At 58.4% G+C, this 12,910-nt stretch overlaps 1 protein-coding gene across 1 annotated transcript; it reads left to right on the top strand.

The window, feature by feature from the left end:
- Positions 1 to 1,578: 1,578 nt before the first annotated feature.
- EMILIN3 (elastin microfibril interfacer 3) lies at positions 1,579 to 12,123 on the top strand. Its single transcript, XM_075059444.1, has 4 exons — positions 1,579 to 1,775; positions 5,573 to 5,695; positions 8,713 to 8,960; positions 9,505 to 12,123. The coding sequence occupies exons 1-4, from the start codon at positions 1,579 to 1,581 to the stop codon at positions 11,397 to 11,399; spliced, it is 2,463 nt and encodes an 820-aa protein (XP_074915545.1). The 3' UTR covers positions 11,400 to 12,123.
- The last annotated feature ends 787 nt before the right edge of the window (positions 12,124 to 12,910 follow it).

The following is a 12,910-nucleotide window of genomic DNA, read 5'->3' as shown; positions in this document are numbered from 1 at the left end:
GTATCTTATCATCTCTGTCTCAGTGTCAGCCCAAGCCTTGATGCCTCCTTCCCCCAGCAGCAGGTTGGGATCCCACCCAGCCACCCTTTCTCAGCCGTCTCCTGTTTTCCTCCAAGAGTTTCAGAGAAGCATTGCACACCTCGCCATGGTGCTTCCCTGCCCAGGCTGACTCGGGGCTGGCCTCTGCCAGCCGAGGCAGGACCCTCATCAAACCCCTGGCGTGTTCTCGGTGGGATGCCCAAGGTTGCAAGTGTCCCTGGGACAGTGGGATGCTCAGCCCAGGCTCTGCTGATACGACAAAATCTCCTGCTCCATGGCACGGTCTCACCTCTGCAGGGCTGCAAGCTGACCTCCACTGGGTAGCACCGGGGATGTTACTCCCTTCCCAAATTGCCCAGTGTCCCGGGTGGGGGTCCTCTCCCTGCCTCACACAAAGCATCTTACACCGCTGTGGTTAATGTGGTGCCTGGGGAGTGCTGTTGGGACAGGGTAGGGTGCTCAGTGCCCAGCACCCGCTGCTGTGGGTCACCTGTGCGTGGGGGCATCGGGGTGCAGGTTAGCAGGGATCTCTGCAGCACACAGGAGGGGTAGGAGACCTGAACCGGCCTTCCAAAGCCACCTAGGAGGAAATGCCCTTGCCTGTGGGAGATCCATGGGTCTACAGGGAAAGGCAAGGGATTCCCTGTCTCCCTCCTGGAGCCTGGAACGGAAGCCCAAATCTGCCACAGAGGGCGGAGGTCAGCTCCAAAATCGCCCTTCCTGCAAAACCCAGGTGCTGGGTTCGCTGGGCCCTTGCTGGTGCCGGATGCATCAGGCTGGTGCCAGCCAAATGATTGACAGCTGCCAATCTCCAGCAGCACAGCTCACCTCGAGCCGAACGCGCCCCGAGGGGACAGGGTTAAGGTCCCTCCAGCCTTTCTTTTAGCCTGGGCGTCGGGGTGAAGCAGAGCAGTCCTGCGGGCTGGGGGCGGGGGGGGGTGGCCCAGGAGCCCTGCGGGTACCCCCGCGGCTCCAGACCCCGCTGCACCTGCTCCCCCCGCCCGGTGCCCGGGGAAGGGGGCAGCGGGAGAAGGGGCGGCTTTGGGGCCGAGGCCGGGGCGAGGGGGGGTGTGGGCGTGCGTGCCCCTTCCAGCCCCCCTCCGGGGCCGGCAGCGCTCTCCTCCCGGGCTGCGCTGAGAGGCTGCGCGGGTCGAGCTTCAGCACCGCGGGCGCTGCGCGGGTGGGGAGAGAGTGTCGGGACGGGGGGGTGAGGGTGTCGGGGAGGGTCGGGGGGGGGGGGGATGTCGGGGCCGCTTTGTCTCCCCGCCCGCGGGGCCGGGGGTCGGCGGCTGTGGGAGGGCGGGAGGAGGAGCGCGGCCCGCCCCCGCCGCCGCGGTACAAAAGGGGTCGGGCGGGCGGCGGAGCAGCGTGTGCCGCCGGGCAGGGCAGGGCCGGGCAGGGCCGGGCAGGGCAGGGCAGGGCAGGGCAGGGCAGGGCGCAGCGGGCGGCGCTCCGGTCCCCTCCGCAGCGCCGTCCCGGCGGGGCCCGCGGCCGCCCCGTCCCGTCCCGTCCCGTTCCGCCACCGCCGGGCCCGGGACCATGCGGCGGGCGCGGGCGCTGCGCCGCCGCGGAGCTCTGCTCGCCTGCCTCTCGCTGGGGACGCTGCTGGCCCTCGCCGACGCCAAGGGTGCCTTCTACCCCCCCGCCGCCCCCCTGCCCTACGGCGGCAGGTACAGCCTCTACACGGCCGGCTCCAGCCCGCAGCTCGGCCCCGGCAAGCCCGTGGGCAAGCACAAGTAAGCGACCCTTTGCGCGTCCCCGGCCGCGGTCGCGCAACCGATCCGGCGGGCACCGGCTGCGCGGCGGGGCTTTCCGGGCACGGCCTCCCGTCGAGCATCCCTTACCGGGCACAGACCGCGGGCACCGGCTACCGGCCGCACGTCTGGGCTCAGCAGGCAGCATCCCCGGGGGACCCCTTGGTGGGTACCCAACCCCCGGTACCGACCGTGGGTACCGGCCGCGGGCGTCCCTTGCTGGCAGCGGTCCCCTCGGTACTGCCCACGGGCATCCCTTGCTGGGCAGCGGTCCCCTCGGTACTGCCCACGGGCATCCCTTGCCCCACACCAGCTGCTGGGCACTGACCACGGGCTGGCGTGCGGGGCTGGAGCGCCATGTGCAGGGCAGGGGTGTCCCTTGTGTCTCGGTGCCCCCCCCTCCGTGTAGAGCAAGGCTTGGGGGGCTGTGTGCGGCGGGAGACGTGTGTGCTGCAGTCCCATGTGGGACAGGGCTGGGGGTGGTGGGGATAGGATGCCCGTGTGTGGTTATGGGGTAGGTGCATGTACCTGTTCTGCATGACACTGGTGCAGGGCTGTGATGTGTGGGAGGGGAGGATGGCAGCGCACAGACCTACGCATGAAAATGCAGATTGGTTTGGAGGGAGTTTGCTTGTAAAGCACAGACTTGCTGGAGTTTAAATATGTTTTCAAGTAACCTGGAAAGCTCAGGCAGATGAGGAATGTGGGCTTTACACACACTATAGACTTTTTCCATTCAATTGCAAAAAGACTGTTAACATTGTTGGGGGGCTCGCTTCCCTCCCTGCTCGTTTGCTAGAACCGTTTCTGTCGGGAGTCTTTGAAAAGAAGAGGATGTGGTGTTATGAACAAGCTGAAATGAATAAAGTAACATTCGAGACGAACAATACTGGCAGTGCCAGTGAGAGCTTTCCAAAACTTGTAACATTTTCCAGCTGCTCACTCTTAAAACATCAGGCTGGAGCTATAAAACTGCTAGCCACAGGTGGGTAAGAAGGAAAGGGGTTTCTGAGAAGGAGAGTGAGTCAGAACCACCCTAGCCCAAGTAGTCACAGGTAGGCAGCGTTTATTAGTAGCGGCTAGTAGATCTGCCTGTGTTGGCTACTAGCTTACTTGCAGAGGGGGTTTGCAGTGTGTTTGTAAGTAGATCCTGGATTTATGGATAGACAGTGATTCTAAATTTCCACATGCACACGCACGCATGATCTCCCTTCCCTCCAGCTAAGAAAAGTGGCTGGCCTTCACTCTCTTGTGGCCCTGTGCATGGATAAATGACTCACTTTTGGAGGAGCAGGGAGCAGCACAGATCCCTGCACACGCTCTGAGCCTGGCAGCCTCTCGCCAGGGCAGAGCCCCTTGCGTCTGGGCAGGCTGGAGATGTCGGTCGCTGCCGGGAGTTGTGGTGCCCATCCCAGGAGAGCAAAGAGAGCCCTCGGCCAGGGGCTGGGGTAGAGGTGCTGGTGCTGCTCCTGGGGGCAGCAAAGGGGGATGCACTGGGGCTGTGGGGTCAGGGGGTCCCCTCTGGGAGGGAGCAGAGAGAGCCGGGGTGTTGGAGGGAGGATGAACCTGCTTGCACCTTGCTGCTTCATGGAGGGAGCTCCTGCCCCATATGGGCTGTTGGAGGTGGAGGAGCCTGCTCAGGGCATCTGAACAGGGGCACTTGGGGGGTTATGGCAGGCCTTGGCATAGGTAGGGGATGTACTTTGTCTTCACGTGTTTGCCATTGGTGCTTGTCCCTCCTTCACCTATCTTTCCCTATTCAGGTGAGCCAGAGCCCCACTGCTCTGTCCCCAGGCTTGTGCACGCTCACTCCCCCAAACAGGAGACATTGCAGTCCTCCCCAAACCTTCTGCTCCACTGTGACTGCCCCAGTCCCTTCCCTCGTCTCCACCTGCCAGACGTATCTCAGCACCATCCAGCCCATCATGCCAAGCCCCTGACTGCTGGGCTGAGGCTCTGCAGCTCATTTCTCTGGTCAGCCCCAAGGCTGCTCTCCGCAGGCCATGCAATGGTGATGCCAGGGGACTCTGGCTGCTTCCCAGCCTGTGGCCAGGCAGCCGAGCTGCAGCAACCCCAACTCACACGGGGAGAGGCTGGTCCTCCCGCCTCACTGAACACCTCCCTGCACCTCCAGCTCACGCCGGCCCATCTGCTCCATCCTGCTGACCCTCCTTCTCCGCCTCACCTCTGTTCTGTGTGCCTGTGCTGTCCTCTCCTCCCGCTCTGCCGTCTGCCACGTCCCAGTGCCCTTAATCCCTGCCTCACTGCACATCCCTGCTGTCTCTGCCCCTGTGGACCAAGTCCATCTGCTCCTGCTGACAGCCCTGCCTTCAGCTGGAAGAGCCTTGGCCTCCATCTGTCCCACCAGCACTCCCACACCCTTCCCATGCAGCCTTCCTCCCGGCCACCTCACCCTCAGCATCTGGGTTTGCTGCTTGGCTCAGGAGCGGTCCTGTACCTGGAGCTGGCTGGTACCCTGTGGCACCCAGCTGCAGGCATGATGGCAGAAGGGAAGAGGCTTTGCTCCTTGTACCACCCATCCAAGGGATCTGAAGAGGTTTCCAGCCTCCATCCGGCTTGGGACCTGGGTCGTGTCCCTGCTTTCATAGTGGAGGGAGCCGAGATGCTGCAGCCCTGCAGAGCTGCCAGCCTGCATCTCCCCTCCCTCTGCTGACTGTAGCATCACACTTGGTCCGAGTGTGACAGTACCCACAGCAAAGTCCAAAGGCTTCTGGGCTGGCCCTGGCACTGGCAGCACTCCAGGAGCTGCAGGAGGACAGACCACCGCTGCCACACACTGCTGGAGCTATTTCTGGGATACTCTTCCCATAACTGCTGTTGCTGGGGATTCTGCTTGTCCTCCCAGCTCATCTCACCACCTAGGCCACGCTGTGCTCTGGGGCTGAGGCTCTGGGTGACCCTAGCACTGGTGACAACATGACCGTGACCATGACAGCAGCAACCGTGCTCAGCACCTGGCCTCCGGCAGCGCGGCAGCACTGCAGACCTACCTGGTGGGGGCTCTGGGTTTCTTGCGGACAGTGAAATTGCCAGTGAAACATCAGAAAGCGAGGGTGCTCAGCCTATTTCCAGCACCAAGACTGATTTCTCAGGCAGGGCTCAACTGCCAGGTGACCACAGCTGGGGGAGGACGGGGCAGCCACCGGCTTGGAGGGATGCTGTGGGCCAGGCACTGCCTGAGGCTGAGCAAAGAGCCCAGCACAGCCGAAGCGAGCAGAGCTGTGTTGAGGGTGCAGGGATTTAGCTGCACCCCCTTAACCCAGAGGAGATGCCTGGACCCACCCAGAGCAAGGAAAAGGCTCCTCATTGCTGGGGGCTGGCACCCAGAGGGCAGCTAGCAGGACTGGGCAGCGCTGGCTCCCATGGGGGCTCTTGGAGGCGGTCGGGTGAGGGCAGGGGAAAGCCAGGGTGCGCGGGGACACCAGGAGCAGGAGCCAGCTCACCCAGCCTGGCCAGACCAGGAGCGCCTGCCTGCCCCTTGCCTGTGCACCCAGCAACAGGCTGGACACTGGGGGACTTTGTTCTGTCCCCACTCCCTGCTTTCCCCCACTGCTGTCCCCGTCTCCAGTGGGTGGGGTGGGTGATGCCACCCTCCCCAGCAGCTGCACAAGCTGGGGGGGGGGTCTCTCCAGCTCCTGCCCCCCACAGAGACCTCACCGGCAATGTTAAGGGCAGGCAGGCCTGCCTGGGGGCTGGTTGAATAGCCAGGGCACTGCTGTCTGCTGGGGCTGATGGTGTCTCGCTGTGCTTCCCCCTAGGAGCTACTGTGCCTACGTGGTGCAGCGCAATGTGACGTGCACGCTGCAGGACGGGGCCGAGAGCTACGTGAAGGCTGAGTACCACAAGTGCAGCTGGGGACCCAAGTGCCCGGGGAAAGTGCTGTGAGTATGGGGGACGCCAGGGCACGGCTCCCTTCCCCTGCCAGCTTCAGGTCACAGCTCTTCTTGGGCTCCCGAGCACCCGTGCCACCCTTCTAACCATGAATCTCCATTTTCCAGAGGGCAGTGAAAGGGGCCGAAGGGCTTATGGAAGGGCAGCGGTGCCGAGAGGAGGCAAGACGGGATCAGTCAGGAGGGAGAGGGAGCTCTATCCCTCATCAGAAATAAATCAGGAAATCACGGGAAGCTGGGAGGTGCACGTGCATGTGTGCAGGGAAGCATTTTGTCACAGACCCGCAATTTAGCAGAAAGATGGCAGCTGGGTGGGAGCCTGACCGAGATGAGGAGGAAACAGAGCTCGTGGCTGGGGATGGCTCAGGGCTTCCTGCCCCAGGAAAATATTTGCAAAACTCTCTGCCACCTTGTCAGTGCTGGAGGGAAACACCCTGCCGTGCCGGAGCCAGAGCCGGGACGGAGCGGACACTGGGGCTTTGTGCTTCGCCACCCTCCACAGCCCCTGGCTGGGGATGCTGCTCTGCACAGAAATGCTGCTCTCCTGCATCCTTCCCGGGCCTGCTGAGAGCAGCAGAGCTGAGCACCAGGGAAAATGGGGCTGAGAGGGGCTTTTGTCGGAGCCTGGCACCCCTCCTGCGGCACCGGCACACAGTGCTGTAGCCGGCTGGGACTCACCATGTGCCAGCGGTGCCATGGGCTCCACACACAGCCTCTCCCAGCAGAGATGGGCTGTCGGACCCACTCGCTGACTTGGTCTTTCCTTCCTCCCATCACAAGTGCTTTAGCAGCATTTGGGGACTTCAGGACATCCTGCAGCCGCTGGTACCCATGGACAAGATCCCCAAAGCCTCTCCCGTCTCCGCAGTGTCCACTGCTCAGTCCCTTCAGCCCTTCAAACAAAACCAGGGTGAAGCCAGGGTGTTTTCTGAAAGCAGCTGGACCCACAGCTGCACTTTCTGCACAGCCTTGGATGCTGCATCCCTGCATGAGAGGGAAACATGGTTTTTCCACGCGCTAGGGCCATCAGCTAACGTTTGTGCAGCTGCAAAAATTACTTCCCCTTACTGCCATTTGGAGCAGGGGGAGAAGGGTTTGGAGGTGCCAAAGGGCTCCGGCATTACACAGAGAAGGTGCCCTGCCCTTCTGGATGCCATCCTCATCCTCGCTTCACCCCATGACAGTGGCTGGCTGCAGCAGTCTCCTGCTGTGGTACGTCCAGGCAGGTTTCTACACACTAAGACAGAAGGAAAGTCCATAGAAACTCAGCGATGCCTGTGAAGAGGAATAACAAAAAGAAGAGCTTGTTTTGAAACTGTCCCATGCCTTTGGGAAATTGTTGATATTGAGAAATTTTGGAGTGATTCAAAGAACAGAGGAATTGCGTTTGTTTTCTCCTCCTGCCCACGTACGGAGGTGGCTGTGTCGCACTGGGAGTCGTGTGGAAGTGGTATTGCCCGGGGGCTGCAGCCTGGGCTGGAGATACTGAGGACCTGGGAGGGGACACGGGTGGCAGGGGCTTGGCCCCACGTGCTGCCCTGAGTGACCGGATAAGTGCGAGTGCCTTACGCAGCCCCTCTCTGCAGCACGGACGGTTGTGCTGCCTCCTCCGAGACCTTCTGCTGAATGTGCTGGAGAAGAACAAGGGCCCGATTGTGCATGTTCTTGCAAAACAGCAAACTTCAGGATTTTCAGGCCCTGGTAAATTCAGATTGGAAATTTCCAAAAGGCAGGTTCAAAGCATTGGCATTTCAGAGGTGGTAAGAAATGCGCTGTCTTCAGCCCTGCACAGCTCAGCTCAGCTGGTGGGGGGAGCACGGGTGCTGGCGGGGTCCTGTCTCAGCCCTGCCACCTCATGGGAAAGTGCCATGGAAGAGCAAGGAGCAGCTGAGTCCTCCCCCCTGGGCTGGTGGGGACCCCACGTAGAGTGTGAGTAGAGAGGGAGGGTGTTAGTGTCCCACCGGGCAAGGAGGTGGGCTTGCACCCTTGTTTGCTGTGTATGGGGGGGATCAATGTTGTAGTGCCCGAAATGGTGATGGAGAAACCTCCCAGGGCATCCCGGTTGGGGGCAGGAGGAGGTGTAAGGAGCCATCCCTCTGTGCACACCACACAGCATCACCCCAGTAAACCTCGCCGGGGTTCTGATGCCCCACTGCCAAAGCTCTATCTTGCAACACCAGCCCAAGCCACTTAGGCTTCTGATCAAACTGATGCCCTCCACACATAGAGAAAATACCTTTCCAAAGGTATTTCAACCCTCCTGAAGGCTTCAGGAGAGGATTACAGTTGAGAAGAGGATTATTTTACCCCACTAGGAAATTCTCTAGGTCAATTCAAAGTGCAAAACACACTGACAAGCAGCCCAGACCCCTCTTGGAAGTGATCTGTTCTTGCAGGGGTTTTGCAATCACTTCCATCATTTCATCTTGTGCTCTTCTGGGCCAAAAGTTGCCAAACTGTGTGGCATCTGTCACAGTGGTCATCTATCAGGCCAGAGATCAAAGCAATACACTTATAGCTGCTCTTCTAAACTAACAACAGGAGTCCTAGGTTAAAAAAAAAAAATCCAAAAAAGACACGTCTCCAGAAACCAGATACATAAATAACGGCTCTGCTCAGATAGTCCCTTGTCATGCCTCGGCTGTTTCTCAGGCTTGTCTAGTTGTGTTACCAACTTGGTGGGGAGAACTCTTCTCTCACCATGTGCTGTCACACCTGCAACTTGTGGTCCAGTCCTGGAGAGGGTGGGCACATGTTTCTGGAGTGCTGCTTAATGAGCTGTGTCCCTGGACGGGTACTGTAATGCTCCACTGAGCTACGGTGCAGCAAGAGCTCTTGGAGGAGGTGGGTCATGCTCTGCAGGTGCAGCACATGGGTCTCAGCCAGGCTTTCCCATGTGCATGGATTTCCCACACCCAACAGGACCCATGATCCTGCTCTTCTCTATTGCTTGACGTTGAGGTTGCTCCTCTAAACTGTCTTCTCTCTTCCTTCCCTCTCCCGGAAAGGTACCGCACCTTCTTCAGACCCAAATACAAGATTGGATACAAGACAGTGACCGAGCTGGCCTGGAGGTGCTGCCCAGGCTTCATGGGAGAAGGGTGCCACGACAGCCCAACCGACCAACCCGGCCTTCTGCCCCAACATCCCAGCCCTAAAATGCCTCCCGGGCAAAAGATGTTTCCAATCCCCAGACTTCCTCCCTATCCAAAAAGCCACCCTGACCTGTTTCCAGGACCAAAGAAGAATCAGTATGGTGAGATCTTGCTCCTGCTTCACATCCCCAGGTTGCCACACCACCGGCACGCTTGCAAACCTCCCGGTTCTTTCTGTTCCAGCACAGGGTGTGAATTTGGCAAACTTTCAGTGGGTGACGTGCTTTCTGATCGGAGACCTGACTTTTGATTGCTTTGAGGATCACTTGCTTTTTTAATCTAGATTCTTTCAAAACGTGCCATTTCAAAATTGCCTTTCCTCATTGCTTCAAAGCATTTTCCCATTAATTTGGGGGTTGATAGAGTGCAGCTCAAGACGAAGTTCCCCCCGGCTGTTCTTATCACCTGCTGTTGAACTTGGGAGCATAGGGCTTGATCCCAAGAAGAGGGTCTCCTGACCAGCTTAAGAGATATAGAGGAAAGGAGGAAGGGTGGACTGATACTTCGCTGAAATGGCAATAAGAGGGAGGCAGGAGCTAACGTTAGTTAGTGTGGAAAAGGACTCAAACCTAGAAGATAGCCAAGGAGGGAAGTTAAAGGAGCACCAGCCCTGACTGTGCCCTCTCTATCTCTTTCCCTGTGCAGGCAGGAAGCTGCCCGGCCTCTTCGGGGACCGCCTGGATCGGCTGGAGGAGGAGGTGAGGCGCCTTTCCCAGTCCTATGACAGCCTGCACAACATGGTGAGCGGCCTGGGGGACCGCCTGCGGCTGGCCATCCAGGAGGACACTACCAAGATGATCGGCTCCCTGATGAACAGCCCGGGCACGCCTGACTCGACAGTGGGCTTTGGCATCATTCCTGATGGCCTGGTGGATGTGGCGGACAAAGCCGACATCGCCACGTACCCTCCTGTGGGGGAGATCCTGACCAAAGTGACGGAGGTGAGCGACGTGCTGAAAACCAAGGCAGATTTGCTGCATGAGGTTCGCGGCATGGTCCTGGACCACGACGGGCAGATCAAGCATCTGCTGGAGTCAGCCCGGCCCTCACCCCTCACGTCCATTGACCTGCTGGAGGAGTACGTGGACACGCGGCTGAGCAACCTCCGTGGAGAGCTGCTCGACGGCTTCGAGAAGAAGTTGGGGAAGATCCAGACCACGTGCGATTTCCGGATCCAGGAGGTGCGGCAGCAGTGCGAGGAGGAGAAAGCTGCCAACCTGCGGCTGCAGCAGACGCTGGACGGGAAGGAGCTAGAGATCAAGAAAGAGATCTCCCAGTTGGAGACCCAGATCCAAGGGCTGACGGTGGTGGAAAGCTGCTGTAGCAACCTGGACTACCTCACTGATCGCATGAACATCCTTGAGAAAGGCCTTCACAGCATCTCTGAGTCCCAGAAGAACTTGCACTCACGGCTGGATGGAGAAATCTCCACTGTCACCCTAGGAAACCTTTTTGAAGGGCGCATTGAGGACCTGGAAGCCAGACTCAATGCTACCGAGAGAGAAACGGGGAGCTGCTGCTCCGGTATAGAGGACAGCATGAGAGGCACAGTGGTGGCAGAGGTGGATGGCATGAGGACTGCCTTTGAAGATAAAATGCAGACCCTGGAGGACAGGTTCATGACCATTGTGGGGGAGCTGAACAACATCAGTTCTCCCATGGGCATGGATGGAGCAGCGGTGCCCGTGCTGGAGGGGGAGCTTGCCAACATGAGGAAACGGACGGATGAGACACTCGAGGTGTTGCAGAATCGCCTCATCACGCTGGAGAGCACTTGTTCCTTGGGCTGCACCTCCGCCTCCAAAGACGTGGAGACCTTCCGGACAGAGATCGAAGACTGCCAGAACAAGAACCAGGACCTGCTCCTCCGGATGGACAGCAACTACGACCTCCTGCGCAAGTTGAACGCCACCATCCTGGAGATCCAGCGGCGAATCGAGGAGGAAGCATCGGGGGCTTTGCAAGGGGAGATCACCTTGCTAAAGATCAACCTGAACACTGTGAGCAAGTCTCTGACAGGGCTCAAGGACTCTGTCTCCCAGTACTCGGACACCATGACACACATCAACTCCTCGCTGGATGAGCATGAGCGGAAGATCGAGGATGAGGTCCACTCCATCCAGGAAAAAGTCAATGACCAAGGCTCCCAGCTCTTCTTCAGCAACCGGCGTGTCCTGAATCTCAAGGGAGACTTAGAGCGACTCAAAGCCAGGATCGTCAGTGATCTGAGCTCCTGCAAGAGCGTGGCCCAGGACCTGCAGCAGGAGATTGCTCACTTCGATGACCGGGTGGCCCGGGTGGAGAGCGTCTGTAGCAGGCTGGGTGCTGTTACGGGGAGCCTGGATGGCATCAGGGATGAACTGGAGAAACACACGGGCAGTCTGTGGGACTACATGGACCACATGAATGGCACCCTGGCTGCCCACTCTCAGGAAATAACGGGACTGAAGGACAACCTGCTTGACTGCCAAGCCAAGGTCTCCGAGCTGGCGGAGCAGGTCAGCCACTTGGAAGAACAGGCGGAGGGGAAGCAGCATTAGCCACCCTGCCACACGCTTCTTCCTTCTCCTCCCCGTGAAGGATAGGATTAACTTATATCACACAGACTCGCTCCAATGTGACAACAGTTCTTGGGATAATTTTTTTAATGAAAAGATAAATTAAAAGCTGCTACAACCCCTTTTTAAAAAAAAATAAAATCTTGTCAGCCCCACTTTTCCGTACTGTTACGGTACTCACCGCCTGATGCTCAGCAGCTGTCCTGACCCTGGTGCAGCAGGGTCACTGCCTCCTGGCTGGGGGCGTTGCTTTGGCTCCTGGGCTGATGACCCCAGAAGGACAATTCAGGAGGAAGCTGGAGGCGGGAATGTTTTTTTAATTTTATTTTTGTGGATTTATCGCTTCTTGAAGAATAAAACCCTGTAGTTGTCAGTTGAGGAATAGAGTTTCTCTGACCTAAAGACCACCTGCATCTTAATCCAGGGACTGAGCAGAGCCAGGGCTCCTTACAGAGAAAAAAAACCTCACCCCAGGAACTGCGGATTTCAAAGAACACACGTATTCACACGTCCCCCTGGGAACTGCCTTCCCCTCTCTGAGATGGCAGCTCTCCTCATGTACGGTAAATCCATTTATACTACTCATTCCTTCATGCAAACGCACATGCCTTACAGAGCATATGAGGATATGCATTAGGAAAACACACATGCATATATATATATGGTATGCATATGTATATTTTTGAACAATCCCCTGTCATGGTGCTCATCTGATTGCAAAGTTTCCTCTTGCTGCTCCTGTATCCGTTGCCATACTTCGAAGAACCACACTGAGCAGCTAAAAACCACGGCAGCAGCATCTGGGGGAGGGCCCCGCAGTCCCTCAGGGCTGCCGTGCTTTGCAATCCCACTTCGCTGTGCTCTCTGGTTACACCTGAGACTGACATGAAGGGTTATTTGTGTCTTCCCCAAAGAGATGTGTGTCCATAGGTGCCTACAGAGACCCAGGTGGGCACGGAGCAGTCCTGTCCTCCAGCTCTACTTTTCTCCTGTTTTATTGCTTAAACTGTGAACGTGGTTTCCCTCATCTCATCCTGGGGCAGGAAAGCTACAGCTGCTCCAGATGGGAGCATGAGGCTCTCCCTGTCCGGCCGTGCGGGAGCAGGAGCCTGCATCCTCCTCACATTCCTCTGAGCCCGCTGGGATGCCAGCAGCCCTGGGGACCCACACTGACATGGAGCACCAGGAAGGGGGAGGCAGGGTGCCTTTGAGAAGACCTCTTGAGACCTCTCCACAGCTCAGCCTGGGAACGAAAAAATTATTTACCCAACTTGACTCTAGTTTCCCACAAACACACAGGCTGGAGAAGGTTGTACATGTTCCTCAGCAACTCCAGCCTTGCCCTACAGAGCAGGCGCCTGGACCCTGTGGGCTGTTGCACACTAAACCCACCTCTCCTGGGGAGCCCAGCACGGGTGTCCTCTGCTGCTCAATCAACAGGGACTTCATTACCAGAAAGGATGAAGAGGAAATTAAAGAGCCTCCATCTTAAC

This window comes from Buteo buteo, chromosome 2, assembly GCF_964188355.1.
Source record: "Buteo buteo chromosome 2, bButBut1.hap1.1, whole genome shotgun sequence".
Classification (NCBI taxonomy): domain Eukaryota; kingdom Metazoa; phylum Chordata; class Aves; order Accipitriformes; family Accipitridae; genus Buteo; species Buteo buteo.
Note: the sequence above shows the minus strand (reverse complement) of the source record. Positions and strands in the feature narration are given on the sequence as shown.

Excerpts from the sequence above, each read along its gene's own strand:
- EMILIN3 (XM_075059444.1), top strand. The coding sequence starts at position 1,579 with ATGCGGCGGGCGCGGGCGCTGCGCCGCCGCGGAGCTCTGCTCGCCTGC. Across the intron at positions 1,776-5,572 it reads AAGCCCGTGGGCAAGCACAA|GAGCTACTGTGCCTACGTGG; the intron begins GTAAGCGACCCT and ends GCTTCCCCCTAG. Across the intron at positions 5,696-8,712 it reads AAGTGCCCGGGGAAAGTGCT|GTACCGCACCTTCTTCAGAC; the intron begins GTGAGTATGGGG and ends TCTCCCGGAAAG.